This window comes from Salarias fasciatus, chromosome 23 (genome assembly GCF_902148845.1).
Source record: "Salarias fasciatus chromosome 23, fSalaFa1.1, whole genome shotgun sequence".
In the NCBI taxonomy this organism is placed as follows: Eukaryota; Metazoa; Chordata; class Actinopteri; order Blenniiformes; family Blenniidae; genus Salarias; species Salarias fasciatus.
The window spans coordinates 1,618,385-1,640,490 of NC_043766.1; the positions used below are offsets into that span (position 1 = coordinate 1,618,385).

The following is a 22,106-nucleotide window of genomic DNA, read 5'->3' on the forward strand; positions in this document are numbered from 1 at the left end:
GGCTTCATGGAGCCGCTGCAGATTGACTAACGAGCCACGTGTGGCTCCAGAGCCGCAGGTTGAACACCCCTGATCTAAGGGGTAAATCGTACAGAGCAGAAAGTCCATGCTGATGAAACATTAATTCAGTGTTAATCAGAGTCAAAGGGCGTGGCCATGGCGCCCCTCTTATGCTCCATCCTTCACCATCAAACAGGAAGTACGTGAGACAGTCGTCCTTAAATGTAAGAGACTGTCTCTGTGTGGAAAGTTCCTCCCACGGCAGTAGGGCCGGTGAGACAGACGAGACCTGTCCCGTCAGGTCCTCTGGAGACATGACTGATGGTGCTGTCAGTGGGAGATGCGTCTCTGATGGTGTGGACACAAAGCCACCAGGTTACAAAGAGCGGTCTGTGCTGGAGGCCGCCCGGCGCCCCCCCGACCCCCCTCCAGAACTCACACTGTGCTGAGACCTGCCCTCAGGCTGCGCTCACACACTGGTCACACACACACTGCATTCTGTGTGCCCGCTCATCACTTGTAGACACATGATATATTGTTGGAAGCTCATCCCATTTCAGGTTCCCTTTACACAGTAGCAGCCTCAATCAGTGACCCATAAAGCAAATGTTTTTCATGTGGCGGCGTCTGGTTTTCGTGCTGGCCGTGACCTTTTTAATGAGGATACCATCGCTGACTGTCCAAAAAGTGGAAGGGGAGGAGGAAGGGGGGGACTCAGGAGACTGGCCTGTGGTCACAGATGGAAAGATATCATAAGAGAGGCTGAAATATATTAGAATGAATTTGTTCTGAGTTGTGTCAGTGTCCTGGAGGTGGTCCTCCAGGGCGAACCGAGCAACTACTGAAGCTCATATTTACAGCATATGATAATGCTGGTGAGAGATTCAGTATGGATGTGACGTGTAATAAATATAAGCATGCACAGGATAGTCTTTGTGTTGTTTGTTCTTCCAATCGCTGCTCTGCAGCTTTTGAGGTTGCCGTCCCGCTCCAGGGCGTTCTCCTGCTTGTGACGGCTCTCTCTGGATGCTTTCCCCTAAAACACCAACACCTGTTTTAGTTAATAGATGAATAGCTGTAAAATACCTGCAGTTTATTAATGAGGGCAAGCAGATGGCTAGATGGATGGATTCATCTCCAGAGTCGAATATATTCCAGGTTTAACAGGGTTTTTTTTTTAAATCTGCCAGGTGAGTTTGTGAGAGTCATGTCTTCACTTGACTTCCTCTTCATGTATTCACACTGCGACCTTTGTGGCTGAAGGGTCAAAGCGTATTTTTACATCTGGTTTAATTCATTCATTTTGGATGTTTGATGTTGACGTTGGAAGTTTGAGTTAGATGTGAAATAAAAAGCCAGATCTCGCTGTTCGGACGGCGTTATTCAGTATTTGCTGGTGTTATTTTTTTGTTCTTTTTCTAGTTTGGATTTATTGTATTGAGAGAATGCCACCTTGCTTCATGTCTCTAAATATATTGAGTAGAAATAAATATTATCACCAGATTCTGCTTGTTAGCCCAAAAGCATAACCTGTTTTACAAACATGGTATCAAATCATTCACTTTCTGGCCTCCCCTCGTTTGTCTCGTCCCCCAGATCACTTCTTCTGCGTCCGATCCCGAGCTGGGCTTCACCATCGTAGAATGCTCGATCTCGCCCAGCGCCAGCCCCAGCGCCACCCTGGACCACGTGCTCATCAACACGGTGTGCCCCACAGACGACTCCGTGGTGCTGTACCCTCAGAGGGACGGCCCCGCGGCCCACGCCGGGGCAGAAAAGAGGCGCTTCCGCTTCACCTTCAACTCCAAGTTCAACATGTCGACTCTCTTCCTGCACTGTGAGATGTCTCTGTGCTCAAAGAGACTTCACAGCAACCAAAACCTGCCGCCGGTAAGCCGCCGTCTGCTTTCCCAGCACTGACTCCCTCCACTGTCCTGCTGATCGTGTTTCAGCCTTATTTTACCGGGTGGGCCGTTTAACACGCAGTTCTCGTTGAGAGTGACGAAACAAAGAAACACAGGAACAAATATATGCACAGTCTTAAAAGAGAGGATGTGGTTTTTAGTGTTGTCAGTTATAGACACAAGTCGATACAAGCTAAAAGCGAGGCCAGTGATGCTTCGTTATTGGTTGTACGGTATGGTTGTGTATAAAGTTGACAGTCTTTTGCATGTGATTCATGACAAAAGGAGCAGTTTTTCAGGACTGCTGGTGTTAAAGTTGAGCGCCGAATGGAGCTGCTGTCAAATAGGATAGCAGCATGCCAAACAACCTCCAGCTTGTGAAGGACAGTTATTGAGGCAGATCTGGAGATTTCATCTAGGCCAGGGGTCAGCAACCTTCAGTGTTCAAAGAGCCATATTGGACCAAAAAACAAAAAACAAATCTGTCTGGAGCCGCAAAAAATTAAAAGTCTTATATAAGCCCTGTATGAAGGCAACACAGGCTGTAAGTGTATAACAGCTATATTAGCCTCCTATCAAAATGAGTAAGTAAGCTACAAATACATAATGAGCATCATGACTGAATGTTTATTTTCCCTGCAGCGTCCTGGAGAGAGTGAAACACCACATGACCCTGCTGTACCAGACTTGGTGCTTTAAGTTTAGCTTCCATTACAATATTAATGTATTATGTTTTGTCACATTGATGAAATTATTAAAAAAAAAAACAAAAAAAAAACAGTAAAGAAATCAAATTTTTGGTGTCATTTTTATTTTGAGGATTTGAAAAAACAAAAACAAAATGGAATGTGCCTATTATTAACAGGCCTCCTGTCAGACCTTCCCATGGAAATAAAGTGCATCTTCAAACTTCAACAATACAGTCCTCTTCTCTTTTTCCATGATCTGGGCAACAGTGCAATAAAACACCTGCAGTTAAAACAGTCTGCAACTATACAAATACAACAGCAGCCTTTTGAAAAGGTAAATAGGTTATATAAATGAAAATAAGCTGTTTAATTTTGTTTTTAGTGCATTTCTGTGCATTCTGCAAATGCAAAGTTAGGCAGCCTGAAGTCAGTGCAAATGAATAAAATGCAGAACAATCCTTTTCTATTTTCCCACTGATGGCAGCAACAGACACAAATGAAAAGGCCACAACTGCAAGCAAGTAATAAAACAGCCTGCAATTAAAAGGCAGCTTGCTTAAAAAGGTAAAAGACAGTAGAATGGCTTTTTGAAAATGTAAAGCATAAAGTTAAGATAAAGCAGTTTAAGTTTGATTTCTATGCATTATCCTCTTCTCTTTAGTTTACTGCAAATAAGTAAGTCAGTGAAGGGTTCAGCGCAGCAGCATCCTCCTCTCTTCCTCCTCTCTCAGCAACAGACAGCTCAACACCAGCAGCAATCCTCAGACCTGAGCAATAAAACACAATAATATCCCTGCGTGTTGTTCAAAATACTGATAAAAATCAGAAATCTCTTTATAAAAACAGGCTCTTTGATGATAAATATGTTCCTTTGACAGGATTGTGTTCTCACCTGTTTAATGTGACTTCTGTTTTCGGACATCACTGGACAGCCTCTCAACATCGGACATGTGAGATGAAACTTCAGTCTTCACTCAGGACTGCAGCTCTCCTCTGAGGCGGCGGTGTTTGACCTGACCTTTCTCTCACCGTCTTTGCGGAGAGAGGCGGTTTTCCTCGTGTTATTATCTCTCGGGTTGCAACAAAACTTGCAGCAGTCGTGGAGTTTGGAGATGAAATCCACTTCTTAAATTGCTCCTCTAATTTCTTCAGAAGCACTTTTTCTCTCTCTGTGAACTGGGGAAATGTAGCACGCCTTCCCTGAAAATGTCTTTCCAAATTACTAATTTTGTTATTTGATAACTTCTCGTTACAAAGCAAACATGCAGGCAATCCTTCAGCATTGGCAATGAAAGCAAATGATTCAGTCCATTCTTCCTCGAATATCTATCTTTCTCTTTTTACCTTTGGATCCGTGGCCATGACAGACCCGCCGGTTTGTTTCCAGCAGCCGCCTGCCCGGCGCCGCGCCGCGCTGCAGCGCCGTCGCAGGCTGTGACGCAAATCTTGGTTGACAGAAATGTTGAAATGTAATATTCATTATGCACGCCTTTACAGCATTGTAAAATGCTAAGAATGTTTGTCCTCCTACAGAAACCATATTAAAAGAAAAAATATATCCCCCCATATTTTTCCATTTTCATACATTTTTGAAGAGGCTCCAGTGAGCCACTGGGGGGGCGCTAAAGAGCCGCATGCGGCTCTGGAGCCGCGGGTTGCCGACCCCTGATCTAGTTGATTTTGAGGGGACTCTCTGCATGTGGCGTATTTCTGTTGAAAACCAGGCATTTAGCTAAACGGAGGCTGGAAAAACAAAGTGGGATGCCGTTGAAGCTGTGCTGTAATGACTGCAGCAGCCAGGGAGACGCTCTGCATAAATAAATGGGTCATCAGCGTATAGCTGTAGCTGAGAGTCGCCTGCACCAAGGGCAGTGTTCCTGACGTTAGTTCTGTAGTCGTGTGGGACTCGGGCTGCTTCCTTGATCCAGGTGCTTCCATGGCAGAAGTATCCAGCAGCATGAAGAGCTTCCCGAGGAAAAACTACCTGAAGCTACACAGAGCCTAGTTTTGCTTCCACTGGCTGCATTTACCTTTGAGACTCAGTTCTTTGTGTGTAAAGCTGCCTGTGTTCAGGCTTTCTCTGCTGTTAGTGGACAGCTCTCATGTTGTCGTCACCCCACAGTGTCTCAACGCCAACGCCTCGTGTGACTCCCCGTCCGGGGACAGCGTCTTGGCCATGATGATGAACACCAAACGCTCCTCCAAGCAGCTGGTCGTCGTGGATGAACCAGTCCAGCCTGGCGGGACGGATCAACCCGACGAGACCGGTAACAGTTCACACTCCTATCTGAGCGTTGTGCTCTCTTATCCTCCGGGTTCGGCTGCGAGCAGCCTCGGGCGCTCGCAGAGGGATCGCTCAGCTGGAGTGTAGGAAGATGGCCGCCTGAAAGCAGAGCACTAAGACCAGCACGGGGAGATTACACCAAACCTCAAAATGCTGCACATCACTTCCCCACATCTGGTCGCCATTAACTGCAGTGTGTATGTGTGTGTGTATATATATATATATATATATATATATAATTGTGCGTAGAATGTGTACGTGTGAGCGTGAGCCCGTTTGCATTGGTACATAAGAGCGGTGGTTTTGGGCGTGGCTGAGTGCTAGTAAAGAGGTCCAGTTCTTGTGGTCCTTGACTGGTCCAAGCTGCAGGGAGATGTCGGAAAAAGAGGACTCATACGGCGCTCAGATCCAGTTGTTTTCACTTAGGCACTTCACTCCGCTTCCTCCCCCTTTCCAGAGAGGAGGGAGGAAGAGGAGTGGTGGTCCTCCTCCTGTTGGCTTTGGGATTCGAGCCAAAACCTAAAGGCCCCTCGCTCATCACTTCTCTACCCCGCCGTTTGTTTGCTGGCTGTGTGGCAGCGTCTCGGGGGCTTGAGGTCTGATCGGAGTGAGGTAACGGCCTGCAGGGTGTGTGTGTGTGTGTGTGTGTGTGTGTGTGTGTGTGTGTGTGTGAGTGAGTGTGTGTGAGTGTGAGTGTGTGAAAGATTCCAGTCAACTGCCTTCATGTTGTAGTGATTATGACCTAATCTGAAGTGGGCTGATATCATTGACCGTCCTCTTGTGGACTGCAAGCGCTGTTTAAATTAGCATCCCTTCTGAGCAATGACATCAACCAGAGCTCAGCTCCGCGCCGCTTAATTGGCTCAAGATTTCATAGAAATTCAATAATTTTAGCTGCAGCCTGGCTTGGACTCCCGCACAGCGCTCGCCGGCCAGTTTGAGGTTCTTCGGTGCACGTCGGCTCCGTGGCGAGTCCAGCGGCCGAGCTCTGTTACTTCTTATCAAAAGAGTCTGTGGCCTGAAACTGTGGATCAGCGGGTTATTTCTGTGAGGAGCTCACACACTCTCTGTTCTTTTGGTGGTCTGGCACGTGATTGAATATTTTAAATGAGAGTTCAAATTATGGGTTATCCGTCCACCTAATAATAATGATAATAATAATAGTTAATTTATTCACCTGCGATCACTTTTCTGTACATAATGAACAGATTTGGTGCTCATTTTTTTATCTGCTTACATTTTTATTTTTAATCTGTCAGAAAGCAAACAGTTTCTCATTTCCAGTGAAATCCCACCCACCCCTCAGCTTCCATCGGGAGGAACCAGGAGCAAAAGAGGGAATCAGCCTCGGATAAACAGTTCTGTCTCGGTTGAGATGAACACAAGAGAAGAAGAAGCAGAGAAGAACTTTCATAGGACTTTCATCTCATTCTCAGCATGCATGGAGACAGAGTTTGTCTTGACCACATGTGGCTTCTCCAGTTTGTTTTGGCCCCTTTTTGGAAGGAAGAAACTCACTCCAGAGTCACCTTAAACTTTTGTCACAACATTCACATAAAGCTCCACTCTGATTTTATTCAGAGCTGCTTTGTGTGTGTCTGCTCTTCTTTAGTGGATCTGCCCAGAGAAAGCAGAAAAGTAAAAAACATCTGTGAGAGCGGAGCAGGTCAGTCAGTGTGTGAAGAAAGAGAAACGTTTTGATATCAGTGCAAACGTAAACCTGGGAGACTGGAATTTCACAGTAATAAATACGAGTGTGTGTCGGCTCCTCCAGTGCGCCTGTCTTTCTAAGTAGATGATCACTGTGAGACAAGTTAAGGTACCGCTGTGAAACGCTTTGGATGAGATATCCCCGCCCTGCGCACACGCCGTAATTCACTGGCCTGAAGTCAAACAGCTCATTTTATCAGTAAAGCGATGCTAAAAACCTCCACATTTATCATCTGCGCTCTCAGAATCAAAGGGTGTTTGGACTTGTACAAGAGTCAGGATTCATCTCTCAGGAGAACGAGACTATCGGAGGAGGATAACGTGGATGATGTGCTCTCAAACGCTCCGCGTTGATGGATTGGGTCAGATCTTCACTGTTCTTGTTCCAAACCCTCACCTGAAAGTTTCCCCTGTGATCAAACCCAAACACGTCTGGCTTTATACGTTTCAGATCACTTCTGTGACTCTGGTCTGGCTAGGTTTGGGCCCAAACGCCACTCGGTGAGGCTTCGGGGGAACGCAGGCGGTTCGGGTCGAAACGATCACTTCTAATGTGGAATTCAGTCGTCATGGCAACAGTAAACATCTAAAAGCAGCAGCGTGACTTGAGAACAGCAAGCAGTGTTGTGGGCAGAGCGGGCTCTCAGGGCGTTGGGATTAAATGTGTTGAAAAGCGTTTCTTCTGCTGATGCTTGTCGTCCATCTCAATATCCTTCTGCTCGGTCTCATTATCCATCATTCAGTGGGGGAAAAGGGAGAAAATCATGTTCAATTAACAAAAAAACTGAGGTGCAGATGGGCATCACAGGACGTCGGTGTTTGGAGGAAAATGGTCGATGATTCGCAGCGGAATTTTTACTTTAGAAAATTACAGACATGGTGCATTCACACGGTAAGAAGATCACAGGCGTCCTCCACAACTACCACAATCACCACTGGCAATGCTAATCCTGTAGGAATAAGACTTGAGTTTGGAAAGAGTTTCCTGAAATATTCTTTCATTTGAAATACAAAAACAGACTTTAAACGTGAAGATTAAACCATTTCAATCATGCTGTCCTTTTGGAGAAGTGCTGGTAACCCTGTGGTTTTTCACGGCGTCCATTTGTTTTGGAGGTGTATGAACCCATACGGTCCTGGTCTCACCCCCCCCCCCCCCCCCACCCCCCCGAGCCCGAGCGCTTTCAGAAAGTAGCTTTTCTTTCTCCCGTTTACAAGACGACACAGAGTCAGACTGTTGTCAAAAAGTAGCATTTTCAGCAGCGTTGTCGTATGAACAGCGCCGGCACATTCTTGGCATAGCAGCTGAGTGGAGACTGATAAGACCAGAGCCGGGGAGGGGAAGGGAGGGGCGGGGCGCCCTCTGGCCATCGTCCTCTCTGAAAGGAGAGTGTCGGGTGATGATCTGTCATCGTCCGTTATGCAAGACGAAAACTTGAAGGTGTCCCGTCCTAGAATAGCCGCCATTGTACCGGGGTCTTGGCTGCGCACCCGGCCGGCCCCTGCGAGTTCGCCCGCACACAGGCGCCATTGTGTTGTTCAGGTATGGCATCGCTACAGCTAATTTTACCTCTGGAAGTCTTCCAGGTGGCGGGGACTGAACGGGCGAGGGGCAGAACTGAGCCCGTTTGGATGAGCTCGACTCACAGAAGCGTGGCTCTTTCAGCGCTCCCGGTTTGACATTCCAGAGAGAAAAACCTTATCGGCGTAGCGCAGTATTGGCGCGGTATCGGCTGACCGGCCCACTCACAGCAAGTCCACGTGCAGAACAGGCCGCTGCGCACTCAGTCTAATGCAGTATCAGCTTCAGTGACACTGAAACGAGACCAGTGACGTCTTAGTTTTAAATGTGGTTTCCGGAATAAAACAGGTTTTCTTCTAGTGTATTTATTAACATTTGCTGAAGTTCCCACTCTTCAAAGTGTCCACTTTAATTTATTTCACTGACCTCTTTACCAAACATGTTTTTTTTGTTGTTTCTTTTCCATTCAAGACCTGAAAAATTAGTATGAACAAATAAATCAACACATTCAACAGTTTAAATGAAAGTAATTTACCAGAATGACACCAACTGCATGTTGAAATCATTCTTATTTACAAACTTGTTTAGCGCATGACTTTTTTGAGAGATAAGACCAGTCTTCAAGCGTTTATCACCGGGTATGTTTTGTTGTTGTTATTGAAGCCTGGTTATCAGTTAGGCCTGTCTGACGGCCGTCACGTCGGCGCCCTCTAATGGCGAGCTGCTTCTCCCCCGCAGAGACGCTGTACGTGCTGGACACTCCCACGGTGGTGGGCATCGCCTTCGCCGCCTTCGTGATCGGCGCCCTGCTGACCGGAGCCCTGTGGTTCATCTACTCGCACACAGGTGGGTCTGCTCACCTGCCGCTCCGCCTGCTCGCCGCTCGCCGCGGCCGCCAAACATCCTGCTGCTGACACTGGCCGCTTCACAAAAACATATCGAGTCCTTCACTGTAAATATATCCTGTTGGTCCGGGCGAGAGCTGTCCTCCTTCCTGCCTTTCAGTGTTTTCAGTCGGGGGGGGTGAGACAGTGGAAGGATATTCTCAGTACAATGGCTGCGGGTGGAAATCCCCCTCTGCCGGGTTCGGCGGGCGCTCACAGGAAGAGACACACAATCTGTCCGCTGGATGCCAGGACCTTCCCCGCCGCCGCCGTCCCCGGGCCCGCTGACCCTCGCACTGCAGAGGAAGCCCCGAGAGTTCAGCGGGACTGGTGGAGCGGCGGTCCGCCGTGCCGTTGACCCTCCGCTCGGAGACGAGGCGGAGTCCGGAGGGCGCCGTGCTGCGAGCCGCCGCGTTCTGCACGGCGTCTGGACGGCAGCGGGGAGCACTTACAGGCCCTTATCGTTCCCACAGTGTTGGCCGGTCTCTGGAAAGCCGCTGTATTCCAGCTTTGTGCGTTTCCAGATGAGGGACCGGCATGGTGGGCTGGTTTTCCACAGGTAGGCCATGCTGAGTGAAAGAAAGGCGACAGGACGGCCGGACTTCTCAGAGGCGTTGCAGATGTTCAGCTATATTTGGCCTTTTATGGCAAAGTTTATAAACTGCTACAGGTAGATGTTCGAAAACAGCCACTCAAAAATACACTTCAGGGTGTATTTTAAACTCGTGTGCAGGAATGAATCATTCAAACAAATTTGATTTTATTCCCTCGGGGGCTTCGGGCCTTCTTTTTTTTTAAATTTAGATAGAGGCAGCTGGGTTTACGCTTACTCGAAGTCTGTGTGGTTGCTTCAGTTTTATTCCTTATACGGTAATTATGATCATAAATTCCTTCAACATTAATCCCGCAACATGTTTCCTGACGCGTTGCTCATTGTCTTGGCACAAACATGCAACATGTCCGGTGCCAGGACAGCGAGCGCCAAGAAATCTGCTCTCCACCTCCATTGTTTGATTAAACAGCTCTCGCCCGAGTTCATCACACAACCAGGGCAGATTTCAAACCACGTTCAGTTTCCTGGTCCTTTGTCCATCCGTGAAGCCGCTCTTTTCCGCGGATGCTTTATCGCAGGGGTGGGGAACCCTGGTCCTGGAGGGCCGCAAACCTGCATGTTTTCCACGTCTCCCTGCTTCAACACACCTGAATCGAATCAAGATTCATGGCCAAGTCCAGCAGAAAGCCAGATAACGAGCCTCATTGCAATCAGCTGTGTTGAAGCAGGGAGACGTGGAAAGCATGCAGGTTTGCGGCCCTCCAGGACCAGGGTTCCCCGCCCCTGCTTTATCGGTATGGAGTCGGATCGGATCGCGCTCTTCTTTCCACAGTGTTGGGGTTTCGTGGATCTCGTTCTGCAGGAGATCCCGCCACATTAATAGCTTTTTCGTTTGACTGTCTGAATCCTGTGAGTGTTGTTGAAACTGTCCACATGAAAAAACACCGAACTGCACCTCAAAATACAGTCTCAACAGAGAAACTGTTTTAATGAAACTTTCTGGTGCAAATTACACACAATGCCAAATAAACTATTGCAGTACGCATGTTTTACAGACTCACCCTGACAGCATGGCTAGGGTTGCCAACTCCTAGAGATTGAAATAAAGAACGCCTCTCGCGGGCAGCTGAAAAAAACTGGGTTTTTTTGGGGTCAAAACGCATATAAAACCATTTTGCCACAGTTATACCTATTACAGACTATAAAAACACATTAGGCTACTGCATTACACCTACAGTAGCAAGATAATAACTCATGATCAGCTTGATCAGTTTGTATTTGAGGCCTACAGTGAGACAGTTATCATTCAGGTATCATCATGATGGACAGCAGCTCTCAGCCACTGACCGGACGGTAGAGCAGCTCAGCAGCTCCTTCAGAGGAGACTGAGACCCTCAGAGCAGGAAGGAGCTACCACAGGCCTCTCATCCCCACCGCTGTCAGGCTGTACAGTTCTACTGTGTAGAATATGAGCAATAATCCTGGACATTATAATATCCTGCACCCCCCCCCCTCTTAAGAAATTCAGCGACACTTTATCATCCATTCACTCTGCTGTATCCATTCACTCCGCTAAAACATATTGTACATATTATATATCATACTGTATAGTTATATATTGCATCGTATATTGCATATTGTATTGTATTTATTGTATATATTATATATTTCCTGATATATTTTTAAGATTCAGGCTGGACATACAGTTAGATCTTCATTGTCTTTAGGCTTCTATTATCAATCCTAGTATGATTTGCACTGTTACTTGTTAATTATTGCACCATTCATTACTTTTGCACCCTGCTGTGGGTTCTATGAGCCTATACACCTGTACTCCACTGTGAGATTAATAAAGTCTTCTATTCTATTCTATTCTATATTTATTGCTAAATGTGCAAAATAACATCAAACAGCTGCTGTCTCTTCTGGACTTTAACATGTTCTTTTTTATTTTCAACTAAAAAAGTGCAAAATCAAAACTGAAAAACCTTCTGAACAAAGAAACCAACAAGGTTCCGTTTCTAAACTGAAAACACTCCACAGTCTGCAGCAGCAGACACACATCAATGAACTAAACATGATATATCGGATATGGAAACGGCAAAAACTTGTGTGTCTCTGGAAGCCATGATGCTGCTTTAATGTTTTGATTTACTTCTTCCCATGCGCTCTGTGACGAGACTGACTATTGGCCAATGAACTGCCGTAGCCTCCTAGGAACGGTGTTTTTTTGCCCGTGGCTCTCTCTGTTTTCCTCCCTGTAATGGGTCTATTATAGTTCAGGCCATGCCAGCTTGACCTGTTCAGCCAGTGTAGAATCTCTGGAAGACACAGATTCACAGCCAGAGCTTTCAGAATGTTAAAATAAGTCACATGGTCTGTTTGTAGTTGAGCTAACTGGTACACTGTCGATGCTGACTGCCATTAGAAGCCTCCCTCCAGCTGATAACGGTGTCGACTGCTGCACTGAAAACCCGGCTTTGCTTTTCACCTCCACCGCGTTTTGATGAGGCATCGTTCCATTTCCAGGTCCGTGGCCTGCGTTTGTTTTCAGCAACATGGCTTGATTAAGTGATGGAAAATGCAGGAATGTTCCAAGTCTTCCAATGAGGACGGTGGAAAAATCTACTTTCAGCTACGAACCCATCCCAAACAGATGTTACGGCCACGTTCGCTGTTATTCACGTGTGATTTGTAGAATTCTGTGATGAACTCTCTTCTGAACAAGTAAAAACCACAGTAAGTTTGTTTCTCTAAAGGAATACATAAACAGAATAAACTGTTGAGCTATTTCCTAATTTAAGAAACGATATCTGAAATGTGTTTCCCTTTAGAGAAACGCTCGAACCAAAGTGTAGAATGAGTCTACTACACTGCGTTCAGAAAGCAGTGGTTCATGGTTTGATGCTGAAGTACAGGAGACTCGACACTCTGCAGCAGCGTCTCGCGGGAACGCCACACCGTTTCTTTATTCTACAGCGAAGCGGTCTCTGTCTCTCCCGCCTGAAAACGCGATACTGGACCAGGGAATTCACATTTCCTCCCCTGGATGAGTCCAGCCTCTTTGTTTTGTGGAGATCTGGCTCCTTCGAGGGACAGGCTGCGAGTATTCCCTCCTGTTAAACATCAGCAGACCGGCGGGCCCCAGAAAGGGGAGCTTTCACTCACTCACTCACTCTCACACACACACACACACACACACACACACACACACACACACACGGCTGCCATATATGCGAGCAACGCCGTGCGTAAGTTGAGCCATCAACAAGTCTGGGTCTGGACGGGGAAATGTGCGCTGCCCACGTTTCTGGAAGCGAAGAAGCCGTAAAGACAGGCTGCAGCGATCGTTCTGCCAAATCCTGAAATTAAACACAGACTTGGCCTCATTCAGAAGTCCTTCATTGTCTGTCAGATGCTGCTTTCCCCCCCTCCAAACAAACAGCCACTTTTATTTGCCCTTCAATTAAATTCCGACGAAGGAACCAAATTCTCATTTAGACATAAACATTAAGGCAGTCGGGGGGTCCTGGTCCAGCCTGCTTTTTCCTGCTGAATGAAGCCTAACTGACTCGGGATCACAGAATGACCTCTGTGGACAGGAGGTGGGGGGGTGGTCTTCGTCTCCGGCTCTCTGGGCAGACGGGAGGGCACTGGTTGTTTTTCTGGAGAGAGCTCTGCCTCTCTGTGGCTCGTTAAGACCCCGGTGGCTTTGAGTTATGGCAGATAGGATCCAGCAGCTTCATCTGCAGTGAGCATGTGGAAACAGACTAAATGAAGTGAGAGGTGTGGCTCGGTGCGGGACGCCGTCTCTGGATCCGGATCAGGCTCCACAGAGCTGCCCTCACTCCGTCTGCGCTCTGTTCCAGGTGAGACGGCGGGCGCCCAGCCGGTCCAGAAGGCCCAGCCGGCGTCGGAGAACAGCAGCGCGGCGCACAGCATCGGCAGCACGCAGAGCACGCCGTGTTCCAGCAGCAGCACGGCGTAGGAGCCGGCTCGTCAGGGTGTGCAGATCCGTGCGCCGTGTTGGAGTTCCGACACGGCCTGACAGCCACCGCCACAGAATGGACGATACCAAGCTCACCCCAGGAATCCCTCTGCAATCCAGATGCTGCTTTTGTTCTGATCCGTGCCGGACGGGCTCTCCGTTCAGGCTGGAGCAGGCAGACTGATGTCAGTATTAGAACGTGAGACGCTGATGGCTGGACCCGTCGCACGCCGCACGCCGCCCGCTAGCCGCTAGCCGCTAGCCGCTAACGACACGCAGCCCAGGAAGCGGCTGAGCGGCCGAGCAACCACTAATGTCAAGCTCAAAGGACAATGTGGGTTCTGAATGTATACAGAAGAGAAAAATATGCCAAAAAATGTGAAAGAAAATGTGAAAGATGGGCTGAGAAAAATTCCATGTTTTATCGTTTCAGTTGCTTTTCCTTTTTTAGCGGGTTCAGACAGAGTGTAGATGTTATATACAGAAACATGTTTGAGTCCTGTGTTACAGAGCTACACAGCGGCATTATGGGATCCCTTATCAGTGCTTATTCATGGAAGAGTTCTATATATTGATACATATGTTTATTTTCTTATGGTTTGAAAGCATACTACTTTTTCTTTTCTTTTTTTTTAAACATCTGAACAGCATAGCTTAGCATCGAAGGAGAAACGGCCAGCTCAGCGTTCTGATTACAGAACAAAAGCACCAGACTTCAACTTACTGCGTATTCTAACTATGAATTTCAAATTATTTATACTACACACTAAAAATGTTTTATTTTATTTTGTAGGTTGCTCTAAATGCCGAAATTTAAGTATTTCTAAAGTGTGTGGAGGAAACATTTAGCCTGGTTTTACTTCCTCACTCTACCACAACAAAAGACTCTTCATTACAACATGTCACATCAACAAGATGATGCTTATTTTGATATTGAGCTGGTTTCTGACTCAGCCCTACTTCCTGCTTTGATGCTAAGCTAAGCTATCAGCTTCATTTGAAACCCTGTGATTGGCGTCCATCTTCTAGTCTTAGACTCAGAAAGAAGGTAAATAGCAACATTTTTCAAATCGTGGAATAATTCTTTCAAAAATGTGTATATTTTCCTGTGAATATTGTAAATATAGAAGATGTTACAGAGTGGCGAGCTGCAGATTGTTCCTCTGGGTGGGATGACTGTAGAGGTTTTAGGACACTGTGGTATAACGGAGGTATAACATGGAAGTCACAGCGGAGAAGGGTTCACGTTCATAGTTTGGGTCCTCCTATTTGTGCGCTCACTGAACACAATTTTCACTTTTAAATGAAAATTGAGATGTTTTTTTAAAACCTGTTCATTTCATTTCAGAATTGATAGTTTCTGGTAAGTCCTGAGAAACTGTGTTAACGTGGCTTTTAGCTGGGTTTCGCCTGCTGGTTTTCCTGTGAATCTGGGCCCCGGCTGCGTTTGGAATAAGCTGTGGACGCGCCGCGCCGCCGTCCTGGTATTCACCCCACCATCTCAGAAGAACTCAGATGTTTCCCAGTGTCGGTCAGACTCTCGTAGGGAAGCGGAGGAGCAAACTGAGGCCTTTCAGTCTGAAAAGGGACGTTCTCCCTCCAGCGACTGCACGGAACAGTAGAATGTATTTTATCTCAAAGCTTTTCTTTCTTATGTAAACATGTATAAAGCTTTCTACAGAGTATAAGATTATATTTCGGAATACATCTACCAAGAGAAATTTATGTGTGTGTGTGTGTGTGTGTGTGTGTGTGTGTGTGTGTGTGTGTGTGTGTGTGTGTGTGTGTGTGTGTGTGTGTGTGTGTGTGTGTGTGTGTGTGTGTGTGTGTGTGTGTGTGTGTGTGTGTGTGTGTGTGTGTGTCTGTGTGTGTGTGTGTGGATATACTGTGAATCATGGATGTGCTCAAACATAACAGGATTTATTTCATTTAAAAAAAGAAAAACCTTTGATATGACCCTTTGATTACAGTCAACTATGAATATTTGTCAAAGAGAAATGTTTTTGAAAGCAATTTTTTAAATAAATGTGGACATTTCAATGTATGAATATTCTTTGTTGTGACTTTGACCAAACTGTCTGTTCAGACAGTTCCTGTTTGTTGTTCGGATATGGAGGTGGTTACCCTATTCGGTTATTATGCTAAAACGTTGCGTTCCTCTGAGGGCTAACTGATTTCTGATGTTTAAAAAATAAATAAATAAATAATGAGGCTCAAGCTAGTGCCGAGCTCTGCTGGCAATCCCTTTGTAATTTGACACCTGCCTCACTGAAGCTGAGCTGATGGGTCGGACTGGTTTAAAAGACGCAATAATCTTCAGTTACTCTTTGATGTTTCACTGAATTTACGCATTAACATTTTTCTCGAAGCCCAACAAGTTGAAAACTATTCCAGCATGAAGCCAGTTTTAATGAAAGCATTTGATGCAAAAATTCAGTGAAATGTCCAAAAACAAGAAGCTTTCCCAGACTCCCTCTGACAGCGTGGCGTTGAGGTCGCTGCGTCTCCGATATCTCAGCGCAATTCTTAGTTATGTCCTGGAATTTTAAGAAATTTGTTAAAAAAAAAAAAAAAAAGAAAGAAAGAAATGCTGGTGTCAAATTACAACTTGCACATTAATCTGTGTCCTGAACTTTTTGAGTTACGTCGACATGCATTTTTGCACTTTGGCCAATTTCTACATGAACAGTCTCGCATTGTAATGTAAAAACCTTTATTGCCAAAAAAACAAAACATAATGGGCTTCCTTCGATCAGGCTTGATTATTATTATTTGGTGTTTCTGATCTGTCAGAATCAACGTTCTTGAGCTGTATGTGAATGTATGGAGAGTTTCGGTCCTTGGGTTGTCATGGCGAATGAGCGTGGCGGTGATCTAAACCGCTGCTGGAAGCGGTTGAAGCCAGTCTGGGGATCAGAAGGAGCCTGATAAGTGAAGTTCTTGTTCTGTGGTTCTGTCGTGGAAAGTCACCTGCTGAGCGTGACTCTTAGGAACCGCCGCCCATCAGGTGGTAGTAGAGGGACCAGAGATTGGAGCACTTCCTGTTTGCTTGGTTGGGCATCGGTCCGGCCTTGTCGGCCGCCAAAGCTGAGCCGTGCGGCGGCTGTTGAGTCGGATGTCACGACGGCATCGTGAACAACCGGGGAGCGCAGGCCTCGGAATGCCGCCGAGGCTTTTCTGACGTTCCTGCAGTTTCTCCGGCTCCTCCGTCGTATCGACCGCTGAACACATGAACGCTTGTTTTATCCCCCCGATACACTCTGGACCCCGTCAAGGTCATCTGAAGGACACTCTTTCAGTCAAATCAATGCTCAGCAACCCTTCTTTGCTTTATGCCCCAATGCATTGTGGGAAAATAAAGGGAGAAAAAAAACCCAGCCTCGCTGTAATAGGACTGAATTCAGAATACCTGTAATTGGAGTACAGATCCGTCTTTCTGCTTATTGATTGTATTTTTTGAAGTGCCAGACTACCTCTTGTTTTTCTACTAATGTGTGTGTGGGTGTGTGTGTGTGTATGCGTTGATGCTGTGTGTGTTTATACTGCAGATAACGTGGTTCCTTCACAGTTTCAGCTCACATTTTTTCAGATTTTCTTTGTGTCAGACTCATTTCCGTCGACTCTGAGATCTTGTTGTACGCTGTAAATAGGCATGACGTTTGTATTCCCATTACCACCAATAAATTTCCATGAACGCCCGCCCCGCTGGTCCGTCATTTCTGGGAGGAACGCTGGGGTCCACAATGTGGGGGCCTCCTGTTTGGATCTGCCTCCTGACAATGAGCAGCAGTGACGACGTGTCAGGCGGCGGCGGCGGCGGTGGCGGTGAAGTCATATGACTGCTCTCCAGCGAGCTCATAACATTATATAGTGCATGTGGACCTCTGGCGGCGGTGGTGGTGGGGGGGAGCGGGGTGACCGCGGAGATGAGTTTAATCCAGGAGCCCCTCCTCCTCTTCCCCCGTCGCCAGCATCTTTGCTTTTGATTAGCGCTCCCTGGAGACGTCGGTGAGAGCGGAGGGCCTTGGGGCAAACAGTGAGGGAGGGGGGGCTTTTCTGAAAAGTGAAAACAGATTTTCTATGATAAATAGTCAATTAATGAGAAGTCTGTGGAGTAATTTAGAGGTTGACGGGGTCGAGGTTCAGCTGTTTAGCGTTAGCGGTGTCGTCGTTGCGTGGAGACGGCTTTGTTTGAGTCAATGCATCATCGGTTAGCTACAAAAAAAAAATGAGACCATGAAGAAATAAAACCCTCACAGAGACTCCGTGAGAAGGTTTCTTCAAATGAAGAAGTCTGGAGATGAATGGATCCCATCGCCACAGTCTCAACCATCTGAGGGCGATTTACTGGGGCGACTGCTAACGCAACAGTTTGAACACGCGGCCCAAGGTGGAGCTGTGCATGTGCGCCCACTAGTGGCCATGCGTGAAGATGCATGACGAGCCGCAGTGTGACGGACGCCATGCCGAATGCTCACCCAGCTCCAGCGAGGAACACACCTCAGCTGTCCCGGTTTACATTCTGTGATGCCGACCACCAAATCCACTGAGGTTCCCTCCAATCACACGCCGTGGACGGACCGCCATGTCTGGAGACTGCTGAAGACGCGGGCCTTCAGGTCGGGTTGGTATTGGTACTAAAGGACTCTGAATGTGTGATTCATTGCATCTTTTTGAGTTTCTAAATAGTGTTTTTAGTGAAAAAGTGCAGCTTTTGGTCTTCATTGCAGTTGTAATTGAATAGCTCTGCTCATGACAGGCCAGTCCTGAGGTGAACGTATTAATTTTGACAGTAAATTACCTTTTTGGAGAGTAATTCTCGGAAAAACAAAGCTAATATCACGTGGAGCACGACTCAGTTTAACAAACATTCAAGGTAATGGAGCTCTTTTCAGCCTCTCTGTTGTCGAGATGCACTTCAACCATTTCTTGACATTTCATCACTTTTCTTTTTCTCTGACTTGAGAACTCTTTCTCTGCAGCGTTTCCCCTGATAGTCGCAGTTCACGCAGCGAGGCACTCGTCCAGCTGGTGACTAATTTATTGGGGCTTTTCAGCAGAGAAACACTCGCGTATCTCTCCAGCAGCTCCAAGACTCTGACGTCAGTATTTGTGTTTCCAGTTTTCCCCTCTGGGTCGCACGGAGCGCACGTTTGTTATTGTACAGCTAATGCATGCAGCCTCTCGGCCAAGACAATAGACCATGGCCGATGTAGGATCAAATCAAACCGGTCTTTCTGCAAGGGGGGCGGGTCTCCTGACACCAGGGAGGCTACTCTGATGTGGACTAGACCTTTGGTCCTAAGCCTGATTGCTTCAGTTAAGTGTGAAGTTCTGAAGCTTTTTTGGCAGATGTTCACCTGATGTGGGGGTTAGGGGTGAGGGGGACAGACCCCCCCAAAGCACTGATGGGGCTGCTAAAACAGCCCATTCAAATGTGCATCGAGCCAAAACCAAACCATAGAACTGCTGTTTTGTTTGACATTTTACACAACAACTTTCCAGGGAAACTCACAGATTCACATATCGATGAAAGAACAGTTTGAGGGCCCACTTCTGGGACATTTTCATGTGAAAATGCTGAATTTTGGGAATAAAAGCTACGTCAGTTTCAGTGTTGGTCCGTTTCCATGTGAACAGATGACGTTTTCAAAGCGTCGTTGTGTAAACGCGAAACGTTTCTGAGACAGAAAAGTCAGACTCCATAGGTCAGATGGGGGATGGGGTGGGTGTCTCACGAGTCTGGTGGGGGGGGGGGGGGGGGGGGGGGGGGGGGGGTTGCGCTTTCGACACATCAGAGTCTCGTAATCCTTCCAGGACTCACAAACAGCTCAACTCAACTTTTCAACTCGGCCGGCTCCTGGAGCAATGAAGCCCTTATCTTGTCCCCTTGGTGTGTGTGTGTGTGCGTGTGTGTGTGTGCGTGTGTGTGAGTGTGTGTGCGTGTGTCTTGTGGGGCAGATTCAGGTTTTCCAGCCTGTGCTGAAACTGTATAGCCCCCGACTGAGCCATGCTAACTTTAGCCCGCCGTCACAGCTGGCTCCTGCAGGAAAACACGAGCAGGCTGCGTTTCGTTCTGCTGCCAGAATCCATAAAGCCGGCCTCATTCTGCTGAATTTGCAGACCATGTTTTGATTGTGGCACATGAGTGCTGCATGCGTGCACTTTTTCTTTTTCTTTTTTTAATTTTTAAGAGAACGATTTGAGGCCCCTGGGAACCATTGCTGGAAATTACTCCAACAATTCCACCCCAATCAAAAGAAGTCCAAAGAAACTGCAGCCTAAAATTACACTCCCCGTAATGAATGAGCACAATCATAACCATAACCAGCTTCACACCGCAGCGTCTCCCAATCGATTAATGCTGACGTCTCTTTTTATTCCTGCCCAGCCTTTTCTTTCCTTTGAACAGGAGCGTGCACGCACATGCACACCACATCATCCATACAGCTAATGCTGCTTACCGACCGTTCAAACCACAAACTCAAAGCAAAAACAACATGGACAGAAAAAATGAGTTGCAGGCCGTTCAAGTGTGCAAAAGGTCCAAACGGACAAAATGACTGTGCTCTAGCTGATACCTGTGGCTGTTTTATGTTTGTTTACACCGGGCCTGATCTGTCCTCTGACAGCCTGATCACTTCAACCCAACGCTTTTCCTGAGAAAACATTTCTTCTCTTGGTTTTGGGCGGGTGGGAGTTTGTGTTTCTGGTCCTGCGGCTGCAGTCGCAGCTTTTCAGGCGGAGCATCGCGGCGCACGTGGCTCACGCAGACACATCCTTCATTTACTGATGAACAGCGTGTGGCTTTAACCCCAGAGTGACTCAGGCCGCGGTGGGAGGCCGGTTCTTAACGCTCACAGCACCTAAACAGATTAAAATCCGGAAATGTAATGCGTCTCGCTCACACGTCTCTCGGAGAACCCGGAGTCGGCGGCGTGAACCAGATGATGCATGGGCCGTGTTTTTTTGGGAAGCACTCTTTCACAGTCAGCATTGCAGAGGTTTTTCTGAAAGTCCCTGAAAGCGGGATGGCCGCTGTTTATTTTCAGTTGGGGGAACTTTTTGCTAGGCTCACATTTGGACTGCTGCCAATACAAGCATATCGTCTGCAGCGCAGATGACATTCACGCAGCAAATGGTTTCTGCCGGTCATGCCTGCTGTCGTGGCTTTGAAATAACATTTCTTTTTCTGTCTCCTGGTTTTTCTAAAAATATAGCAAATAAGTTATTGACCATGAGTCAGGACTGATTCTGCCACATCCACCTCAGGCCGGCTTAGAGCTGGCGACTTACCCACGCAAGAAGATGGTGTTGTTAGAGCGAGATACGAGAATCCTTTAAACTCATTCATCTAAATCTGTTACAACAGGCCTCACACTCCGTCCAGAGCCACATCCGGCCTGCAGCCCAGGGACATCTGGATGTAGGAACTTTATGTTTTTGACATGATTCATTGCAAAACAATTCTACAAATCTAAAAACAAAAGTAGAAGCTAAAAGAAGGAGCAGAGCAGTTGGAGTAGCTTTAGAAGAAGCATCTTTGACCTGAAGAGGCTGTTAATACCCGTCTGTTTGTTTATTTGTTAGTTCAGTTAAACGTTTCAAAATTGGGAATGAGTAAAACGCTGGTAACACTAGCCTCAACTTTAGAAACATTAGTTGTAGAATGAGAGCTTTAATGTTGACATTTTGACAGAATCATTGGTTTTGAATATACGGCAACTCATTTAAGTGGCAGTTTGACTTGTTCGTCTGTTGTCTGCACTCGGAAATCATTCACCTGAACTGGGAATTATTGGTTTTGAGCCATCGTATGTGAGCCGTGATTAGCCCTGTCGCTGAACTTTCCTTCACCTGAGACTCAGCGGGGATCAGTTCGGCCTCCCGACTATCCCAAGTTTTACAAAATATGTAATAGAAATAGATGGTTTTCAATTTCTAGAATATAGAGAAACCCCACAGTCAGAGTTCATGAATGAAATAGACACTAGTTTGCTTCAACACAGAGGACATCTACCGTGAACGTTTCTTCCAGTAACCCTCACACAGTCTGATTTCTGCTAAGTTTTACCGACTCTCCTGAAACTCCGCCTCTGTTTGCTCACATGCAACATGCTGCAGCACAATTTAAGAGGCCAAACTTCACGAAGGTTTGTTTTTTCCATCCAGAATCCTGAACGCAGCGCCCTCTCACAGGCCTCGGGAGTTAAAAACCAAGCCGAGGCGGCGCGGTGCAAGTACCCACTGCTAACTGAAAGCAGATGTCTCCCTCTCCCAGTAATCACAGAAAACGCACACCTTCCATATGATTGGTCCGGCGCGAGCCCCAGCTGATCGGCAAGAGCTGTCATCCAGAAAACAGATGTGAAAACTGTGAGTAGAAATTACGCTGGCAGCCGGAGGCGGCACAGAGAGGTGAGCGGAGCAGGGGTCCCCTCTAAGAAAACAGCCAGAAAATAGGCTGGAAGTGAGAAACCCTGCAGCTGGTTCAGACCCTGACGACGAGACCAGAACCTCCTGCAGAGGGAATGAACCTTACACAACGGCTTCTCAGCATTTCATACATTAT

The 22,106-nt window shown here is 46.9% G+C and overlaps 1 protein-coding gene across 1 annotated transcript in view; it reads left to right on the forward strand.

Moving 5' to 3' along the window:
* Positions 1 to 16,262, forward strand: part of tgfbr3 (transforming growth factor, beta receptor III) — a 46,392-nt gene extending 30,130 nt beyond the window's left edge. The window contains 4 exon segments of the mRNA XM_030083617.1: positions 1,597 to 1,890; positions 4,716 to 4,860; positions 8,848 to 8,955; positions 13,416 to 16,262. Coding sequence (XP_029939477.1) covers positions 1,597 to 1,890; positions 4,716 to 4,860; positions 8,848 to 8,955; positions 13,416 to 13,534 — 666 coding nt within the window. The 3' untranslated portion in view covers positions 13,535 to 16,262.
* Positions 16,263 to 22,106: the final 5,844 nt, after the last annotated feature.